General features: G+C 36.4%; 2 protein-coding genes and 1 pseudogene across 5 annotated transcripts; 2 read left to right on the forward strand and 1 right to left on the reverse strand.

Annotated features, from left to right (window-relative positions):
- Positions 1-118: 118 nt before the first annotated feature.
- Positions 119-4,451, forward strand: LOC111337880 (uncharacterized). The gene is made up of 4 exons (XM_022944257.2): positions 119-821; positions 1,232-1,507; positions 1,764-2,039; positions 3,019-4,451. The coding sequence occupies exons 1-4, from the start codon at positions 262-264 to the stop codon at positions 3,623-3,625; spliced, it is 1,719 nt and encodes a 572-aa protein (XP_022799992.2). The 5' UTR covers positions 119-261; the 3' UTR covers positions 3,626-4,451.
- LOC111337881 (transmembrane channel-like protein 7) lies at positions 4,176-19,456 on the reverse strand. Of its 4 annotated transcripts, none has more exons than XM_022944258.2 (18): positions 19,131-19,456; positions 17,375-17,831; positions 16,592-16,676; positions 16,316-16,397; positions 15,670-15,845; positions 15,074-15,219; positions 14,144-14,291; positions 13,054-13,224; positions 11,813-11,955; positions 10,904-11,018; positions 10,188-10,297; positions 9,717-9,818; positions 9,301-9,376; positions 7,853-7,992; positions 7,094-7,126; positions 6,804-6,926; positions 6,220-6,298; positions 4,176-5,848 (listed from the first exon to the last, which is right to left on the reverse strand). In XM_022944258.2, the coding sequence occupies exons 1-18, from the start codon at positions 19,258-19,260 to the stop codon at positions 5,771-5,773; spliced, it is 2,394 nt and encodes a 797-aa protein (XP_022799993.1). In that variant the 5' UTR covers positions 19,261-19,456; the 3' UTR covers positions 4,176-5,770. The 4 variants fall into 4 exon arrangements, with proteins under 4 accessions (XP_022799993.1, XP_022799995.1, XP_022799996.1 ...); XM_022944260.2 differs by lacking the exon at positions 19,131-19,456 and adding an exon at positions 18,597-18,733; XM_022944261.2 differs by lacking the exon at positions 19,131-19,456 and adding an exon at positions 18,258-18,446.
- A 133-nt stretch (positions 19,457-19,589) lies between these two features.
- On the forward strand, positions 19,590-22,292 carry LOC111337882 (ATP-dependent DNA helicase Q1-like; annotated as a pseudogene).
- The last annotated feature ends 115 nt before the right edge of the window (positions 22,293-22,407 follow it).

Raw genomic sequence — 22,407 nt, forward strand, 5'->3', positions numbered from 1 at the left:
TAGTCAGTCTTTCCCCCTTATTTTGATTCCTTTAAAGCTGCTCAAGTACGCAAATCATTTATCATACGTTTCTCTACTTAGTTTACTGAATTTCTTTGTCGATAAATATTCACTGTGATTTTTTCGTCGGGATGATGCAGGGAGCTTCAAGGCTTGTGATAATACAAAATATGTGACGATCTCGTTAATTTGGTTTAGTGCGTTAATTTGGTTTAGTGCTTAAGATAAACGGGACAATTTGAAAAATTAGATCGATTTATTATGGAGGTCAACGTAGAACTAAGATGTTCGGATACAAAGCGAACGGAGCATATAAAAATTACCGTCAACGACTGGGACAGTAAATGTGTAAAGGATCTAAAAGAGATTTTTGAAAAAGAGATTCAAGTTCCATGTTGTGATCAGAAACTGTATTATCAAGGAAGACAATTTGGGAATGATAACTCCTTTCCTATTGTGAAATTATACTTTCGGGAAGGTGACACCGTAAATTTAGAATGCATTTCACAAGGAAACCTCAAGGAAGTGAAAAATTTGTTAAAAGATATTAAGGAGTTTTCAGACTTCATTATCAGCAAGGATCAAACTGAACTTCTGACAGTCAACGAATTAACGCAAGATGATGGCATTTCATATCTGAATTATGACCATGTAGGTGAAGCATTAGAACTGTTGTCATTTGAATATTTTATTCCTTGGAAAAATGTCAAGTCTGTAGTCCACCGTCATTACTTTGTACAAGAAGGTGGTTTTGATTCTTTTATGGAAGTTTTAAAGTTTGCAAACAAAAGGTACTCATTGGATGGAAGTCTCATGGCCAGGTAAGTGTTTGCTAAGTTTAGTTGAATCAAGATATATAAGATTAGTATAGTACACTAGTCTATAGTATTCTAAACTTCTTGTCATACCACCAATGCCACAACAAAGTTTCATTAGAAACCTACCCTCTTTCATGAAAATAATGTCCTGCAAAGAGCTTTGTTTATCTCTGTGACAAAAATTTTACTAATGTGACTTGAGACATTGACTTCCACCAAAGTCATCCAAATTTTCTGTCTGGGTATTTCTTGGGAATATTTTACAATTACATGTAATTCTAACATTTATACTGATGCTTGTGCCTGATGCAACAATATTTAAAAAGAAATTAATGTGCTTGTTAAAATGCTGGGTGACTTCATAGATTTGATTTCATATAATCACTTTCTTTTTCTTTTTTTTTTTTTTGCAGGAAATATCTTGGAGAATGTAATAAAGGTGATTTGGATGTATTAGAAAACCACCTAAAAATGTTGAATGATCAGCAGATGCAGTTGCATGCACACTGCCTGAGCTTGCTCTGGAATTTCTCCGAGACTTGGCATGATCGCAGATTGTTGATACAGAAAGGAGGGCTCCCTTATGTTGTCAAGGCTCTGCTTGCCGACCCTGATGGGTACTCAACTTCTTCTGAGGAGTACTGGGAGGTTGCAAGAATCAATGAAACAGCTGTTGGCTGCCTTGTTCAGTAAGACTTCTGTTGTACTTTGTCATAGATTCATCATTGTATTGATCTAAAAAAAAAAAAGCTCAAATCATAGGGAGGATACTGATAAAGGATTTCCTGCAGGCAAACTCACAGACAGCATCCCAGATGAGGTGCAGTGGCTCAATACTATGTTTGTATTGTGAATGAAATGGCAGCAGTCACGAACTTCAAGCAAACTCTTCTGCATGTACTGACATAAATGAATCACTGAAAACAAGTTGTTTTCTTCCCTCAGGTATGCAGAATTCCCTGATTGTCAGGAGGTGATTGCTCGAAGTTCGAAAACTGTCAATAAACTGATATTTATGATGGCCACATCAAGGAATTTTAGCTTCCCCTTGGATGTCAGACACTCAACTACCTACTCAAAATATGCTTCCCAGATTGCTGCAAATACTTTGTTCTGCTGTGCATGCAGTTTGGAAACACCAAAGATTCTGGTGGAAAATGGTATGCATAAGAAGATGATAAACCTCATGAAAGAAGCCAATATCAATGACATGGCCACCAGGTAGAACTAATTTTTAAATGTACAGTGTATGAGATTATTTTTTGGGAGTATTTGCAGGCATGCAGGGATACATGTAGAGTTTAAAATTATGGGTTCAGGTTTTGAAGATGCTGTCCTAGGTCTGCAGCCAAGGGCAACTGCAAGGTCACAGGTTCTCACTAACAATGTGTTATCTCCTATTTATTATATAAAATTTTAGATACTGATGAAATATCAGGATTTTTCCTTTTACTAAAAAATTATATCCCCATTGCATGCAGTGAAGATACTATTTTTATCTTTCACTTGTGAGGATATTGGTGTTGCCATGGTTACTAACATGATTACTATTTTTTCATTGGAATTTTTTTTTTTTTGGAACAGAAAATATAAAAATATAAGTATTATTGTCTTCATTTCTCCTTTATAACTTTTCTCCTTTATAACTTTTCTCCTTTATAACTTTTCTCCTTTATAACTTTCTCCTTTATAACTTTTCTCCTTTATAACTTTTCTCCTTTATAACTTTATATCCAAGTTTCATAACACTTTTGTGACAGGAATTTTGCAATGGGTGACCACTTAATTGCACAAGTTTGCTGTTTCAAGAATGAATAAAAAAAAGTTGTGTTTTATGTTGAAATTTCATCAGTATCTATAAAATAAACAGAAAATTACGTGTCCACTTAGGGATACGAATCTTACCTTCTCAAGCTGGCAAGAGATACAGCTCGAGGATAAAATTCGTATCCCCACACGGCCATGTAATAAAATTATGCTCTATATCTTCTCCCTCTTATGTTTCACTTAATCTGTGAAAATGTTGCAATTCAATCCTATCACTAACTAGCCAATTAAGATCTGAATGAAGTCTCTACAAAAGCCATATGTACACCAGTACATGGTTCTGCGTCATTATTAACAATGACAGGAATTTGATATTTCCGTCATAGACCCTCCTCAGCTATTTTAGTTACTTAATGTAATTTCTTTCTTGTAGTTACTACTGCACCTTGTTCCTTGCAAGAATAAGGTCATCTGCATTGGTTCAGTTGGATCCTGAAACAGCTCAAAACATAGATGATCTCATTGTTGTCTTTCTTGAAGAATACTCACCTACTGAAGTGTCAACATGGGAAGAAAGACATAACTATGTCTGGGTCACCATGATACCCTTTGTAAGTTTGGCCTTTTCTGGGAAACAGTTTGGAGGGGAAAGACCTGGTCTAGATTACAAGAAGTCAGAAAAAGAAGGTGGTAATCATTGTCACTCAGGCAAACGTGCTGATTCTGCAAGCTGTGATCCTGGATCCTGCATCAAAGGTCCAACATTAATTCCCAGAATGCCCGGGTCTTCAGAGACTCAACAACTTGGACTTTTTACACTGGAGCACATGCTGCATTCAAGTGAAAACCGACAGCTTGTGGATGGTGAACATCTGTTGCCATATCTCCACTGTCTATGTTGGTATGTTGATTCAGAAGATGGAAGGGTTCTGAAAGAAGAATTGACCAAGCATTGGACTCCAAGTCCTGCACCTCTTAAGATAATTTGCAAATCAAGTTTGGCTTTTCAACATGGATTTGAGGTTGCTTTTAAAATGTGAAACTGAGCAGTCATCAGTTTCCTGATTTGGTTGTTTGATCTTCACAGTAATGTGATACTGTTCAGCAGTGAGAATCATTTTCATCGCGGCTCAGTGCATGAAGTTTATAAATTAGGATCTTTTGTATCACTCAGAAACATCACAACCCCCCCACCAATCTCAATTTTTCATTGCTCCATTCATGGAATTTTAAACACCATGGGCACCTTAACTCAAGTTTTACGATGACAACTACAACTGTTCTTAGCTTTATCTCTCTCCAAAGGTGGTTGTTAAGAAATGCCACTCTACCAGAGAAGATTTCCAAATCATTTTAGATTAAGTAAAGTACTAATTAAAGTGCTTACCTTTTGATGGAAGTTTTATCAAATGGAATTCAGTTTGAAAAGCTTTGTTTTCTACTTCCATCCACGTTGAATATCACTTTTTACTGATTTAACCATTGAAAAAAAATGAATTTAATCAGTTGAAAGTACAAATGGTTGCTATTGTATGTGTATGAGAATTTTGTACATACTTATTTGCACAGAAAATGGTAAGCAATAATTGGTCTGTTTCCACAAGTTTTAATTATTATAATATTATTACTATGATTGAATTCATGGCTTTTGTCTTTTTGAGAACAGCAAATCTTTTCCCTAGTTGTACAATCAAGCAGTATTAATTGTTACCTGTAATGTAAATAATTTATAGTAAGCTATTATTTTAACTTTCTAACACTATTCTCAGATAACAATTATACCACAAATATTTCATTGCAAATATTTTATCGTTAGTTTGAAAACCAGGGTTGAGATTGACAAAATAAATGATGGTTAGCATGTTGCACAGGACTTAAAATTGTGATAGGGATGGGGATGCCTCTTGTTTTTCTTCACCAGCTGGCCTGCTTTGTTGTTCATTTCCTCAAACTGAGTGCCAGGAACACGCTTTCAATTTGGGTTCAGGAACTACCCAACTTAACCTTGCTAGTCCTATGCTTTAGAGACTCATCTCACTTTTCAAGGCTTAAATTCCCTAAGTCCTCCTTTGTTTTCTGCTATTACTCCAACTGACTTTTTCCCCATCCTCTCTATTGTGCCAAATGGCAAGTAAAAGGAATTAATTTTTGAGGCAAAAATGCCCTTAGACACACCTTTCCTGAGCTTGTAAACTGCCCGAGCTAGTAAACTGCCTGAGCTTTTTCGTTATAATTTCAATCAACAATTTAGCTTTCCCTGAGACAAATTTATTGATTTACATAATGCTCTACTAACAAACCAATCCTCAGGCTACGTGACAGCCAACATTTCACTTCTTAAGTTCCCAATCCTTCTACAGGATTGAGTCACATTAGGGGTTAATATATGACATGATAAGTTTGACAAAGAATCTACATGCAAGTGATGTTGGCTCTTTCCATTGCTTTGAATATTCACAATCCATCATGCAGAGTTACATGCTGGATTAACACAGGACGTTTGTGTAACATCTTAATTTTAATAGGGACCTCAAGCAACCACGATGGCAAAGGCAACGACGGTGTGGAAAAACAAGAGATCTAATTGGCAGAACAATAGCTCAGCACATGCGTTTTGAAACTTTGTACATTTCTTAGCCGTCCAATGCAAAACGTGAAATCGCAAAAATTTGCGTCGTCTGCGAACCAAAACCGCGACGGCAAATTAATTTAATTTCCAATTGGAACTCAACGCTACTTTTATACGTCATGCTGAAGTTGAGCTCAGTGTGGCGCCTTATGGGACAGTAAGCTCATGCAGCCATTTTTGAAATTCTGACTTAAGAGTAGAAATTCATTTTTTAATCAAAGTCTTCCTTGGCGTTGCCGTCCTGACTGCTTAAGGTCCCTAATAACTTTTACAGTTTTCATCAGCTATTACAATTTGTTTCAACCTCATCTGCATAGCTAAGGTTTACAAAGTGTATCTACATATCATTGATCATCTAGCAAAATTTGGATCACTGTAATATTATAAAAACAACGTCTTTAAGTCTACCCTATTTTACAATCCTACTATGTAAAAAGTTTTCAAGAAAGGTTGCACACTAACTTAGGATATATAGTCTGAGTATCAGGATAGAAAACATTACAGTATCATGGTAAGTTAAAAAAAGTGACACAACAGGCTCAATTGCACTTGGAAGTTATTGCAGGTCACCATCTACTGGCATGCTCATTCCCTGTTTGATTCTCTTTATCAGATAAAGCTTATCTCGACCAGCCTGGGAAAAAAGAAAGAGAACCTTCAGGTAAAGGGTGCAGCGGTAACTTCACTTTTTTTGCATTGCCCATCCGGATCACAGACTGAGTCTTGTTTGTGTTCAATCCTATGGGGTTTTACAGGTTTTCGTTGCCTATGGAAATTTATTTTTTCCTCATACATGGCTCAGAAAAAAATAATGTCTTTCAAATTGTATTAAAATAATGGAATGAGACATTGGAGCATTATCAAGGTCCTATAATCATCAAAACAATTGCCAGCAATACAGAAAATTAAGAGACAATCAGTAAAAAAAAACAGTTCTATAATAAACAGAAAGTGATGATCCACGGCACCTCAAGTTCATGCAGAGAAACTGTACCTACTACTCACCAAGGAAATCTGTTCTTTCAGTAGTTTTATCTTCTTTTCATTTGAATCCTTAAGCATTTTAAAATAATATACAATGATCCTGCAGTGAAAAAGGAGTTGATATCAGTGTATAAAGTCATCATCTTTAATGATTGCCATGTCTAGACTGATGGAAACTGTTAAAAAAGCTTATGATAGAAACAACATAATTACTCAATCCCCATGTAGTTCAATACGGAGGGGAAAACCATATAAATTAACCTTTGAATGAAAAAATGAATGAATTAAAAAAAAAACCACTGTCAAAACTATCATAAATACATTAGTCATCAGTTTTTTTGTGACTGTTTAAGGATCAGAGCTAGTCAGATTATTAATCAGAGTCACTGTAACATCACAAGAAGTCAGTGAGAATTAAAAGCAAAAACAGGCAAAGTAATTGGTTGAGAGCATGGGAAAAGTTTTTTTTTGGACCAATCACCGAGCAAGTACAGCAAAACTAAGTGTGATACCACATGGAGTCTCAATCGAAATGCCCTGTGTAATTTGCTATAATTTTAACCACAAATAGCTGTTCAACTTAAAACAATGAATTTCATTCTTACCCGAGAATACAAAACAGCATTGCAATAAAACTCGCAGAGGATGCGTACTCTATGGTTAATTGTAGCCACTTTGGTAAGTTGTCAACTGTTTCTATCACAATTTCGTACATGAATTTCCGTCCTCTAAACATACCAAAGCAACAAGCAACATTGTGAGCAATTTAAAGGAATATTGTTAAAACAAACAAGCAAACATGCAAACAATCTGTCTGCACATTGTAAAATTTACCATGCCTGTAAGGTACATAATGTGCAGTGAAATTACAACAAAATTATAAATGACAACTTACCGGAAAGGACCACAGTTAGGTGAGGGGTTGGTTCTGCCAAAAGCAAATAAAGATAATTACTAATATAAACACAAGTAAGACTTGATAAGCATTCAGCTTTTCAAGAAATTTAATTGCAAAATTATGGAAAACAAACCTCAGAAAACGCAACTACATGTAAACAAACAGTTTATGTCTAAGGGCAGACTGCCACTTACTAACAGTCAAAGCTGATATAAAAAGAGTGAGCAGTCTCTTTGTTTTACTAAAACTTGTAATGCTTCATATGTCGCATTTGCTTTACTCAAGGTAACTTTGATAAGGAGCCTGCTGATGGTTTTGCAGTCATTGAAAATTTTTATAAAATGAAGCCATTCTTTAAATTTGTAACTGAAGTTGCATTACACATTTAATAATTATACTCCAGGGAGTTTGAGGGTTTAGAGAATGCCTCCAGGTAAAAGGGAGAGAATTGAATTTGAAAGGTATCAAAGTCATTTCAGAGAAAAAAGTCAGAAGTAGCGTACTTCATGCTTTGAAACTGTGTGTCCAGCAAACTATAGGTTGTTAGTACAACCAACTGATCATGAGCAATGAATTACGCTGTATGTTGCAGGGGGAGAGAGGCAAATTTAGTGAATGCTTTCTCTGATCACAATATAGTATAATTATAATCATGATTTGTTATATATTATATAATTTGTGGAGTGTATACAGGTTTGTAAGGCTTCTCTTAGCCCCAACAGGATCAGTGACACTTAAGTATATTTATTTACTCACATGTCTGATGACATTATGGTATATCCTATCACAATCATGGACAGAAAGAAGGACACAGCCAGTAAAAACAGAAACAAAAGGTTCATTCTGGATGCTCTGAAAGGCCTCATGGATGGGCGGCAGTTCATCACCACACTTGTCTACAAGCACGTGGGAAAAGACACTTAAGTTTATAACAGTGGATATCTTGGCATAATTCTGATTATGCATCAAAAATATTAGGAATTGTACTGAGCACTATTGCTTGACTTTACTTAACAACTCATTCCATTCTCTCATTCATTAGATACAAAACTTAAACCAAATCCAGGATGATCAATTGTAATTATTCTGCACTTTTAAGGTCAAATTACTCCTTTTAATTTTGAGTTATTATTGGTTCCATCAGACATTTTAATTGACCCTTGTGATTACTTAATTAATTTTTGGTTTTTAAAACTCAGTCAAAATGGGCTCTCTTAAAAAAGTATTTACTGATACCATGCCTCTTACAGACTACCAAAGTTTGCAGAGTTGGCAGTCAAAAAAGATGGTGTAACCAGTGATCATATGAAACACATTGACCAGTCTTTTTTTTTTTTTTAAATCAAAATGTTTCATTGACTGGCTGCAAATAAGAAGAAGAAACATGGAGTAAACTACATTTAACTCCATTTATCTTGGGTCATTCCTTCTTCACTCAGAGTTTTCCAAAACCAAACAACTTGAAGTTTTGACCAAAATTCATTCAAAACACTGGGAAGGGTTTGATTAGTGTAATGTAATGTAATTTAATTAATTCATTAATAATTAATTTAATTTAATTTAGTCCATTTTCACTGCATTAAGTTTTGCAGTGGGGAAGGACTGGAAAGGAACATAGGAACCATTCGTACTAGTCCACCCTCCCACCCATCCCACCCCAGGGGAGGACATCCATCACACAGTAATCTTGTGTATGGGAAATTAACATCTCCTACCCCAACCCTGCAGGAGAAAGGACCTCCATTTATTTGTCCCTATCCGAGAAGACTAGAATATCTAACCATTTCTTGATGTTATAGAAAGGTAGCAAATTCTTCTCAGTTATTTTAAGACCCTGACTGAGTGTTGGTCTGGCCAGGGCTCGAACCCTCGACCTCCCGCACAACAGTCCAGCGCTCTATCCATTGGGCTAACTGGGAGGCGAGAAGGTTTGAGAAGGTGTTCGCGTAATTCCTTTTTCAAGGGTATATGATAGGAGGTGTAATTAGCATGACAGTTAAGGTTACAGCTTTAGAAACTTTAAGGGATACTCAAAGAGCACTGCTTCTTTTGGTTTAATCTTCTGTACATGTGTTCATAGATATTCAGGTGAGTTTCAATATTATTATGAATTAACAATTAATGAATGCACTCAACATACAGTGACTATATTTTTAATTACAAATAAAGTTCACTCGCTCTATCTAATCATTGGTTATACCTACCCTTTTCACGTAAAACAAAATGAGGAGCTTTATCACTTGGATAACTGGCAGCATGGGACAGTAGAAAGTGCCAATCCTAAATACAGAGAAGATATCATTTTGTTATTACTGCAGTGCAAATGAGAGAGGAAGTGTGGGAGCACTAGTACTGTACACGTGCCTGGAGAAGAACAAAGAGAAACATTTTTAAAAAAATTTTGTTAAATGGAAATTTTAATCAGTGGGCATTGATGAACAAACAAAAAAAGGTATTGTACAACTGACTAAGATCAGAGTACAGAGGATTTGTGGAGGAGAGAGAGAAAAGAAAGAAAAATGAGCAAAATGAATGATGAAAAAAAAGGAGCAAGCAGGCTGGAGAAATGATAGATGTCTCACACACAACCAGTTGGAGTTTATTAAGAAAAATTTCTTACCAGCACAGACACTGTGAATATATCAGATCAATGACGTTCCTTGAAATGTCAAAGCCAGGTGGACCAAGTACTTGGCAACATTGACAATTGACTGTAAAAATCCTGAAAAAATATTCCAAAAAAAAAAAACTCGTCATCATTAACATATTGATTACATCTTCCTTGCAGTTAAGGGTATTTAGGGTTCAATCATAGCTCATAAAAGCAGACTTAATGCACTTTATAAAAATTCAACTTCTTAAAATTTGTTTCTCCTTAATGCACACTGTCAACATTCCCCAAGAATTGCAGACTATTAAGCTCCAGCAGCTCCCCTTCTCTAAATGTAACCTGCATCCATTTGCAAATCATTGAGCTCCTAATTATAATAAGCATAAGGTAATGCTCTTATTCACTAGGGAGCTAGACAGGTAGGCAGGCCAAGCACATTTAATAAGTTTTCATCTAAAATCACAATGTCCAGCCACTTACCTTCGGACAAATTCTCCAAAGAAGGTGGATAACAACAGGAAAACAAAGTCGACAATAACAAGTCGATAGAAAGTGTATCCAACATAATTTTCCCAACAGTCCTTAATAGCCTAAATACAAAATAAATTAAATTAGTTTGAGTATTTTAACTTCAGACTTGCCTGAAGTTAAAATATGAACACATTTTAACACTTTCTTAATTTAAGCTTATGAATCAAGTTAACAGCTGGTGTCAACAACTACTGGCACCAAACAAACAAACAAACAACCTAGCATTGGTAACATTGCCAATGGACTGGTAATGTTACCAATCAGTTTTCACAATCCACACTTGTAGCACTCGTCTGACAAAAAATTTTCCCCTGACTCTGATGACAACTTCTGCTCAAGTTGTCAAAACATTATAGTCACTACAACTAGCAACAATTCCTCTAAGGACTACCTGAACAAACAGACTACTCTATCAAACATTATATATACCCCCTAGTTCAAACAATTTAATGAATTAGGGGTTTACCATGGCATGCAGATATTTCTAACCAAATAACCAAACAGCAACAAGCAAATAAAACATGTCCTACGTACAAATTGTACAGCTGTGACATGAGATACAAAGTAGAAATTGTGACTGTGACACCAATTAATGTATATATATAGGTTAAACCACAGGAAGGCAACCATTTTATATTAATAAATTAAATGTTATAATTTCTTACTTCGTCACACTGCGTTTCTGAGCCTAAAATATTCTTTCCTCTCCTACATCGCTGAATGTCCACAAAGAGTAGAACAATTACCATCGTCACTGAAATCAGCATCATCAGAGTGGTTCTGATTAAAAAAAAATACATTGATAAATATAATTATAATTATATATATTTAACAATTATTCCACGAGTGTGCTTTGGATATGAGATGATAGATAGCCAACGAGGCACCTAGCGCCTCATTGGTTATAATCATCTCATACCCTGAACAAGCTCAAGTGGAATAATTGATTAAAAATGTTAAATTAAATTATTAGATTCTTTAGCTCCCTTTTAATTTTAAGCTGATGCATACGCTTACCATATTTGTAGATTATGGTATATTGGCTCATATACCATAATGGCTAAGCCAATAAAAAGTCTTGAATTGCATTATGCAGTGATCCAGTTTTTAATAAACAGATATTATGTGGGGGTAGAGTTTCGTGCCTATAAGTGCTTGCTTATAGGCACGAAACTCAGAATCACAGAGAATCAATGCGTCCTCTTTAATCCTTGAACTTATGTTTATAAACTATCTATAATGTGTATATATAAATATATATATATATAGTTTTATATATATACATATACACACAAGTCATGTATATCATGTATCATATATAGGTATTTATTAATATATACATACTGAGATTAATATGACTGAAAAGGTGCAAAATAAATTCTCATTTGCAAGCTGAACTCCGAGTAGACAAACAAATATAATCCATCGAAACATCTAAATATAATACTTATATTAAGTTTGACTAATTGAAAATTAATCTATTGTAAATTGAACCTCTTGTTCTTGATGCATTAGCTCCCAAAAATGAGTGCAATTACACATTACTCCGACCTATGATCATCCTTCATCATTACCTTGCCAAATTGACATTTATAGTAGTTCGAGGACTCTTGTATCTTTCTAAACTTGCAATAATGCGAAAGGCCATTGGCAAAATAAGGTTGATACCAGATACCACAAGCGGAAGCAAAAGTTTCTCCAGCACAGCAACTGTATCCTTGATGAAAAGAATCAAAGTATGCATGCACTTAATTTTGACCAGCTGTGGAGGAAAACTAAATGAATGAAATTAATACATTATTCAATAATGTCCTCCCACTTTGTCTCAATCATCAAATCTAGTATATACACAAAAAAGATTTCTTAACATTCCCTAGCTTGTTTGACCCAATTGATTATCTATGAAAATCTTTTACTTAAATATGCATATATATAGAACCACATGCAAACAAATTTTACACTCCATAACTTACTGGACCCAAAGACCACTGCATGATGGCAGCACTGATGTGAATACTCAGCCAGACCACTTTGAACCACATAAAGTACCCTCTACATGGTGTGTAAAGTTTACATGCACAATGTCACATGCCCCAATGCTGAAAACTGAATTATCACTAAATTCATGTTCATTGTCAAATTGCAACCCATGCCCTGGTCTGCCAGATCCACTGATAAGCTAACCCTTCTACTCATTTTTTCCATAATATATAGATTTAATTTTGCCAAGCCTAAAAGCGGAGCTCCCAATTAAGTTCGTAATATTAAGTAAACATAAAAGATGTGTATTTGCCAAGACTCGCCTGAGACACCCTTCCTTCATTTTGATAGTCTCCACTACCCTACCCGTGCAATCTGAAGGCACGTATGTAAGTACGCTCAGTCAGTCACATGACAACCAAACAAAATGAGGTTGACCATATTCAGGGTTCATACACTTTTTCAGGCCAAAGATTCAAGGGCTTTTCAAGGACTTTCCAGGACCCTACTTAGAAATTTCAAGGACTTTTTGTAATGACAATTTTACCTCAAAACCAAGAAAAATGTTTCTGTTAACATCTATGTTTTGGATTTACCGATGATGCAAAACAAAAGCAGATATTTTTCAAAGTTGTTCAATAAAAAATCAAGGACCCAAAATGAAATTCAAGTACTTTCAAGGCCTTGAAATCGGCCTCCTGAAATTCAAGGGTTTTAAAGACATGTACGAGCCCTGCATATTCCATGGGTATGGGCGGCTCTGCCCCACGCGCGCTTTGCACGCTTGGGAGCCCCACTAAAATTTATCAAATGGTTAATACCATAAATATAATACCGTATTTTCTTCTGATGATTGCAGTGAGAGGCCTGCAGAAAACAGGATGAGATATGCTGATCCCGCCATCAAGGCCAAGACAATGAAATTTGTGAATATACGAAGCCCAAAAAGTTCGCACTTCTCACCCAAAGTATGGGCCACTGAATAACTCTGTTCAGCGATGGCTTCCTGTAAAAATAACAAAGCCAATAATATTGGTGTATTTTCAGTTTTTTTAAGGGATACATGTTGAAGAATACCAGTAACATTATAATTTTAACGGCTTAATTAACAAAAACAGAGTAAAATATAATTGGAATGGATATGAAGGCTGATGGATCATCTAGATGATCCATCAGCTCTCACTGAGTTAGAAAACATTTGAGTTGGAAGCTTGTAACTGTTTGAATGCCAGTCAGGCTAGCTAGGAGAGAGCTCCCATGGGGGAAATGTCAGTGTGGGCAGGATGTCAGGAGGGCAAGTGGGGGTGGAAGCTGTTCATGTATCACAGAGGTTTGGTGAACCTGATACAATTGACTATCTAACTGTATGTGTCATCATGGGTTTCAGCCAAAGAGGAAATTTTGGCTCACAGTGACTAAAGCATCCTGGTTTGTTTGCGCCCTACAAGAGGTTCTATCGTGATGTCATCCCGCCCCCTGAGTGGTTATTCTGTGCCTTAGGAGGTGTACTATCGGTACTATGTCCTGGTCAGCTTGTTTCACACATGAGATACTTTAGGTAGCAGTACTATACCCTAGTTAGCCTGCAGCCTGGAAGATTTACTACACAAATTAAACTACTTAGTATACCCTAGTCAATATGTACCCTGGGAGGCGTACCACAAGTATAAAAAAGTTAATATCAAGGATAAACCTATAGCGCTAAGAGGGACAATTCTACAGGTAGTTGTGAATCACATCCTGCTTTCCCTAGTTTTAATGTGTAACTGAAGTACAAGACACTTATCACATCTCAAAGTACAATAACAAGATTTAGTCTACGTACAGTAAATGCAGCAACACAGTTCTTAAGTCTGTGGGCATTCTTATATGGGCATTAATCAAGATTATGAAGTATTCTTGCTAGTAACTATTCAAATACTGACCTGAAGTTCATTAAAAACACTTTTATGTTTCAACAGTGATGCACTTTTGTCAGTGATTCCATAATCCCATGAGCAAAAGACCTTTGATGCATAGAAGCTGAATTCATCCCCAGAGTATATGTAGTTCTCTCTGTAAGAGTTTGCCATACTATAATTATGTAATGGAAAAAAAAAACAGTCACTTTACCATTCATGGCTTTAGTATAAGGCAGAGAAGAGAATTACTGTTCCCAACTTTACTGATAATTGTATAATGTTTGAATTTAAGAACATTTAAATTCTTGACCTTGAATGTGAAATCACTGACAGAAAACAGATGTTGGGAGCAGTTAAAATTGACAGATTCCAGAAGTAGACCCTAAATTGGAGAGAGCCTCAAGTTGGGTGAAGTGTCTTGCTCCTGAACACTATCTGATGTTTTAATTAACAGGCCTTCTCCAAGAAAGGTGCTGCAAGAGTTATATAAGTGTCTACCACAAGAACAGTCCACAGAATGTTCGATTCCCAGACAAGGGTCTCCCTGCCACTTTTGGCAAGAGAAAGAGGGAAAAGCCCTGGCTTACACTCAGGGCCACTTGCAACAGTACTTAAATGGCTCAAATGCTAGACTTCACTCCTTATATTAATTGGCCCATGCATATAATCAAAAATTAAGTTCTTTATATTGCACTTTTAATTGGCCATTTCACAGTTGTGTACTTAGTTGCCATGCCCTTGATTTGGAGTGATGTTGAAGGTGATCTTACTTGCTGTGAAAGAGACCAGTATCTGGTTAGCATGACTGATAACAAAGTAATTTGTATTTATTTAAAGCACCAACGTTATGTTTATGTCATATGTAACAAGGTCACCCTTAGCTTCAAGTACTCCTGTTCAAAGGCTTGGAAACCAAGCAAGCGACTGTAAAATTGACTATTTGGCTGTATTTACCTGTAAACAAGCATGATCAGACACAGCAACAGATAACCACCTACGACACACAGGTAACCCAAAGGCATGATATACTCAAAATCATCTTTAGTTATACTCTGGTTGGTGTATGCACCATAGTACAATTCTGTGGCAGCAAACCAACCCTGAAAGAAAATGTTGGGCACAAAATAGGTTCCATTTAAAGCTTCATGCATAATAACAAGCTGCCATGCAATTTATAAAGGGCCTAAAAAATTAAGGCAGCAAGCTTCAACCTGATGTCAAAGTCTTGTTTTAACACCCTACTCCAATCCCCTAGCTCTTAATGTTCATAGTAAATAAATATAATCTAATTACTAATTATAATTTTGCTACTGACATCGAGAGAAGGAGACAGCAATTGTTTCCACACTTAGGAAGAAGATTTGGGAGTTTTAATCAGTTGCTAGAATCAACTAAATCCTTAGATAATTCCCTAAATCAAACAGAAACACTATTTAAAGCTTCTTTTTGTTTCATTTACATGAACAAAAGTGTAACAGCTAGGACAACAACATTTTAGTACTTAACCCCTGGATTCAAGCCATTATCTACTTCTTAATTGGCCATTATACCTCTCCTGTGAGTAGTTCCCATCCTGTGAAGGAAGCATTGTTGTTGTCTGAGCTCTGAGAATGGATCATTTGTGGTATAAATAGGAAGAAGATTGTTAACAGCAGTATCACAATGTTGAGGAGGAACAGCCATCGCAGTAACACAAAGTATGACATTACTCCTGAGCCAAACATTCCTGAAGAAGAAAGAATATATTTATATTTAATTGATTATAACTTATGCAAAAAGCCTATAGAATGATACTGAAAATTATCATCCAGAAGAAGAAAAACTGAAGATTGCAGTGAGAGATATAACTGAGGGTCATGATTTTAAAGTTATATTGAAGGGTGGGTGCTGTAAAGGTAGCTAAAGAAGAGAATGACAAAACTCCTAAGTGGCAAGGAGGTCACTTATATATATTATGGCAACCAAGCTACAGGCACCTGTCAATGCAACACTGACAAACTTGGGTGTGGAATAAATACCCACCCAGAGTTGGAGAGGAGGGGAAAAGGAAAGAAACAAAGCAAACCATTGAGGCAGGCATCCATTCAAAGCACAACTTGTATAAGCACACGTAACAGCCTGCTATTCCTGTTAGGTCACTTTTAACAACAATAACAATAATAATCAGTAATGATCAAAAATACATCTGACACTTACCATGAACTAATTTTAGATGACCCCTCCACAAATCCATGGAATAAAGAATCTCTTTGGCGCCATCCTTAAAATGCTGCCAGCCCTGATATAAGTGTACAAAATAACATTCAAAGTTAAACAAGTAAAAGTTTATTGGAAACAACAGCTGGTACTTGTAGGCTAGGTGTTGTTTATAATTATTAAGTAACTAACCTATACACTGATTATAAGAAAAATAATCAATTAAGAATCAATTAAAACAATTGAAATAAATGTTTTGTCAAAATGTACATTTACCATTGCAAATGTGAACTTAAATTGTTTCCAAGCACTAATTCGCTTCGTCTTCCCTCTTTGGACCACAGCTGTGGTAACATTCTCTCTGTAAAACCATTACATAGTTCAAGCTAGGTTATTGATCAGATCACTAGTGTATTCATGAGTCTTTCATTGTAACAGCATTCAGTCATAGTTTGATAATTTAAAGCTGTTTAACTCTATGAGTTTTAACATGTACATGCACACTCTAGGACATCATAAAGGGAATCCAACATTTCCATGAGTTATTAACACAAGGATTAGAAGTTTTTTCGTGCATCAAAATGTCATATACTCATTTTGAGGTCTGGATAAACTTGGTAACAAGTCAATACTTAATACAGGTGCTACTTGTGATGAGCCACTCCTGTGTGTGCCAGCCTCAAAATATATTGCTGCATAAAGCATCACAGGAACATTAGCCTCTTCTACAACAACACACATCAAGTGACACTATAGGAATAGCTAGGAAATATCTCCTCGATCTGTTGTAGAATTTGTATTTTCAATCAGTTTAACCCGTGCAAATCAGTTTTAATTTTTGAAACTGATTCCAAAGACAAATTTCAGTCACAACCAACTAGTCAAGATTTCCACCATATGTCAGATGGTAATCTGTTGCAGCAACCTACAATGCATCACAGTAAATTGTTGTCTGGTGTAAGATTTCAACCTCTTAACAGAACAGGCACTTTTTAATTTGACTATCAAGTATAGTTGTGCAGTTTTCATCTATTTCTACAACGTTAACACGTGGCCAACCTGAGACTGCGTTTCCGTCTAATTGATGTGGGCATTTCCTTGATAGACTGTCTTCTCTTTGTCAACTCTGCAAATTCTTCTGCTGTAAACTCCGTATCACGAAGCACTTCATCTTCATAGAACCTTCCAGCATCATCTCCACCATCACCAGACAAACTTCTCAGAGAGACACGAGAGTTATGAGCTCTGCTCTTCAAAGTCCTTCTTATTCCCTTTTTCACTGCATTTTCTGATGGGAGACCCCTGATGGAACGGAACTGGTGACTAGGCATGCTCTTTTCAAACTGCCCTTCATGCTCCCATAGTTCATCATCATCGAAGTCAGCAGCAGCAGCTCCATCCTCATCATCAACAGGTCTCACTTGAACCAGACTTGAGGCATTGCTGTGATAAGTGTCTGTAGAAGCCATTGATTCTTGGGATGGTACTCTCAATAAATTTCCACCAACATCAGGATCTTTGGTGATTAAGTTTAACAAAAAGACCTCCATCAGTGAAATTATCCAAAACTGACATTCTGAACAACATTGGTGCCACTCAAAAAGGACATAAATAAGGTGTCCAATTTGGTCCAACTTTTATAAGTAAAACTGCACTTACAGAATGATGAGTGATCTGGCACTAAATTCATTACCTCTGGAGATATTACTGCGCTGAAACTGTAACAACTATAACGTGAGTTTTAGCAGTCTTTGAAATTTGCCACGATCGTTTTACCGCACGGCATAATCTTTGATTGTCTCATCGTAAAATGGTCATTAATTAATTCGTCGTAGATTTCGTTTTACGACTAGTCTCTGGATATTGCATCAAAACAGTATTATAACTGCAAAGAATACGCGTAAATTCCCACGGTCCATACAAAAGTGTTTTCAAAACTTACGATTTGGTATCTCCCTCGGGAAAAATAATGACGAACGATAAGCAACCTAGTTTAGCTATAAGCGAAGAGTTTCCTTTTTCCAACAATCATGCATTTTAGGTTAATCCCAAAATATTATTTTAAATCCAAGTAGATCTGAAAGCGAACAATTTCATGCGGTTGCCACGATGATCGAATGTTTGTATAACAGTACGATTCGTGACCTTCATGTTTTAGTCATGCATGATCGAAGCGTTCTGGGGCATCTTTCATTTATTTGAATAGAATCAGATCAACACATTATTAAAGGTATTAGGTTCATCACGAAAGCTGTTTAGATTGACTAGAAATAACTCATACCTTAATCGATCAACTTGAAAGATGGCTTCAGTTATTACACTCAAATCGAACTGGTCGCTCGTCTGGTAAATCGAAAGTGTTTAGCAATTTGCTATGCAATAAACGTCACAGCATTATTTGCATATTATTCTGCGACTCAGAAAATTTAAGTTCCCATAACAACTAATCTATTGTTATTTCGGTAGTTGACGTACAGACAAGCTGATTAAGGAAGTGATAGGACGAAACTCCTTTTAATAACTAGATCGTCAGGATAAGGTAGTTAAATCATTTATTCATTTATTATTCATTATTATAAGGTAGTTACGATTCTCGTCGTTCAGGACGATTGCATTTACTTCCCAACGATGCTATATGATCTCTAATGAAACTCAAAGCCAGAGAGGTCTATTTAAAGTTCAGAATTGATTCAGTTTGCTTTACGCGCGCGCGCTCATTACAGTAAACTAACCTAAACATCCATTTATTCAGAGGTTAGTGAATTGTCCATTCTTTTCACTAGGCTGTTCAGAAATAAAGAAAGAAATATCTTACCAAAGCTTTTGTTGATAACACCCACTTCCTCGATAGACAGCGCATTTTCTTTGTTTCCCTCTGTAGGACTGAAGTCGAGAAAACTTCTTTGACTCATAGCTTTCGGTAACTTTGCTTTCGATCCAGACATACCTGAAGGTCGACTGTTTACCGTATGATTGTATAATTCTATTTGATAGCTGCAAAAGACTAAAATTTTGCAACACTCTACACCGTCGCAGAGATATACAGAGTCGAGCTGCACCACTACAAAAACCGTTTAGCTGCACTAGTTTGGCCAGACGCAACCGAAGAATTTTACGTAAATTTATCCTCTGTCATTTAATGAAAATGACAGGGTGAGATGATGTGACATGCGGAACTCAAACTGCTCGCGCTCTCCTCCAGGGAGGGGGCGGGGAGAGAAGGTATCTGGCAATAACTAGTGATTTTCAAAGATTGGTGAAGTCGAAGCTGTTGGTTTTTTAGCTCGACTGGCGTTTTCATTAACATTAAAATGAATAAGGATTTCAAGGGGATTCCTTAAGCGGTAGAGTGAAGGAATCCAGAATAATGCGCCGACAAGCACCAACATCCACCCCCTCTGGGCAACCCACGCGCACCTGAACCTTGGATGAATGGAGTATGAAAGTGTTCAAAGGTAAAAAATCCGCAAATGTTGACCGTTTGTGCATCCCTTCCTCCTCTCCCCTGGGGATATACACGTCACTTAGCGTTAAGGATCAGTTAGATATTGACTAAGTCTCCCTCGCAGCCGTTTTTAGTCTCGTCACGCTACGCTTCTCCCCACAAACGGCTGCTCACATTCGAACAACATTCCTTTCCGCTACTTAAACCAATCACTGTTTGGGTTACATATGTTGAGAACTGTGCGCACCAAAGTAGTCTAACCAATCATCTTGTTTGTTTCATCTTCGAGTTCAAAGCTTTCAAAATGGCGTCCTTTGAAGAAGCGTTTGATGTTGTTAGTAATATATTTCGAATTCCTAGTTTAAATGCGCAGCAAAAAACTGGGACTAGGAAAATAGTTGAGGAAAGAAAGGATGTATTTTTCAATCTTCCCACTGGTTTCGGGAAATCTCTCCTGTATAAAGCACTACCACTCGTGTTTGATCTTACCTCACAAGAGCCTGGTCATATCGTTGTCGTTGTCTCACCATTGGGGAAAGCCTTATGAACGATCAAGTGTCCCATTTGAGGGAGGTAGGGCTAAAAGCAGGTAACATAAGTTCACTTGAGGATGGTAAACGCACTCGTGTTGAAAGCGGCGAATATTCCTTAGTTTACGGATCCCCTGAAGCGTGGTTAAAGAACGAACGCTGGAGATTTATGCTGACGAACTCTGTGTATTCCAAAAAATTCTGTGCCATTGCCGTCGACGAAGCGCATGTTGTAAGACAGTGGTAAGTGTTTAAATTAAAACGAGTCTGCAGCAAAATGTTATTTTACATGTATGTTTTAAATTAAGCAGTATAAAGGAAAGGACAATAAGAATGTAAATATTGTAAATAGAAAATGTAAATAGTTTAGTCAGTATTAGTATTACACTGTGGTCTTATTTTGGTTATCGTTATTTTATTCTGTCTGTGTTATATTACACATTATCACCTGTAAAAATATTGTGTCTAAATACAAGACATTATCATCGCAGCATACACTTCTGAGTGCTTCAGATTACCAATAAAATTGATATTGGGTGCCATGGTGAAGCCTATTTGATTGTCACTACTACATAGATAAAAGCTAAACTTTTTAAAATTTTATACCCCTAAACCCTAAAAGGAAGTAAATGTCCCATCAACCTATTAAAACTATGCTTGAAACTAACGTCGTTTAGGGAACTTAGTCTGACAGGACCTGTCCCGACACAAATAAAACCTAAAAGTTCTAAGATGGTAGACCCCTAGACCCTAAAATGGAGGTAAATGTCCCATCAACCTATTAAAAACCTATGCTTGAAGCTAACATCGTTTGAAGAACTCAGTCCGATAGGACCTTGAAAGTCCTGGCAATGTTAAAGGAGCTTGAGACTACAGCTTTCTGTATGTTCCTTAACACTGAATGACATTAGTATTATTATTAAATTATTAAAATTAATAAAGTTATTATATTATTATTATTATTATTATTATTATTAGAAATTTCATTATGGATTAATGCTGTCTATTTTCCTTTTGATGTGTTGGGGAACATCACAAGATAATTAAATGGAAGCATTCTGTGAGTCTTCAACCTTCTGAACATGAAAAATGCAGTAGAAATTAAGGAAGTCAAAATAAATCAAATGTTGCTTATGTTGTGCAGTATATGGATAAGGACAAGGAACTGGAATTCTATTTTGGCTGGCTTACTGAGGAACTAAAACAGAGTCAGGAAAAAACAGAAAGAACTATTATTTATTGCCAGACTATAAGATAATGTGGTTTACTTTATGCTACCATTAATGTTTTACTTTAATGTTTATTGGAAATGATTCAAAACATGTGCTTGTTGAAATGTTGCATTCCTGCACTCCTGAAGCCAATGAGCATAACATTTTGGAGTCCTTTCAGTCTGACAATGGTACCATCTGGCTACTAATAGCAACAATAGCCTTTGGAATGGGCATTGACTGCTGAAGTCTTCATAGAGTCGTACATTTTGGACCCTCCAAGACTGTGGAGTCCTATGTTCAGGAAACTAGTAAGGAAGGAAGGGATGGCCACCAAAGTGTTGCATATGTTTTTTACCATGGAGTTATGTTAAACCATATTGATGCCCATATGAAGTCTTTCATTGTGGACAATATGTCATTGTCACACCTAGAAAGCTCAGCATTGGAAGAAGAAAATGCCAATGATTCATGCGATGATGATGTAATGCCACCAGTAGTATTGGCAACCGTTGAGAATATGGCATTGGATCACTGATTACTACTAAGTGACATTAACGTGTTTGACTTAACTGTATCATGCACTGGGCAGAGGCAGATTAAAGGACTTAAAGAAAGAGGGCCAAAGGGTAGGGCAAAAAAGTTTGGCAATAACAAAAACAGAACACAGAGTGGTGGAAATCACTGTGGGGGAGGGGGTTGGGGAGAACAGTACAGCTTCTTTGGCTCTCCAACTACATTGTGGTAAGAAAATGAGTGATCTAATAAATTCATCATATTTTTAAATCAGATTACTGGTCAATTTCATTGTCTGATTAGTGACATAAAACTAATTGTGTGCTACTCATACTCTATCATAGCAATTGAAAGTATTGTCATGTGAAGTCGCAAAAGATGGAACATCTG

Source organism: Stylophora pistillata, chromosome 10 (assembly GCF_964205215.1).
Source record: "Stylophora pistillata chromosome 10, jaStyPist1.2, whole genome shotgun sequence".
NCBI classification, from domain to species: domain Eukaryota; kingdom Metazoa; phylum Cnidaria; class Anthozoa; order Scleractinia; family Pocilloporidae; genus Stylophora; species Stylophora pistillata.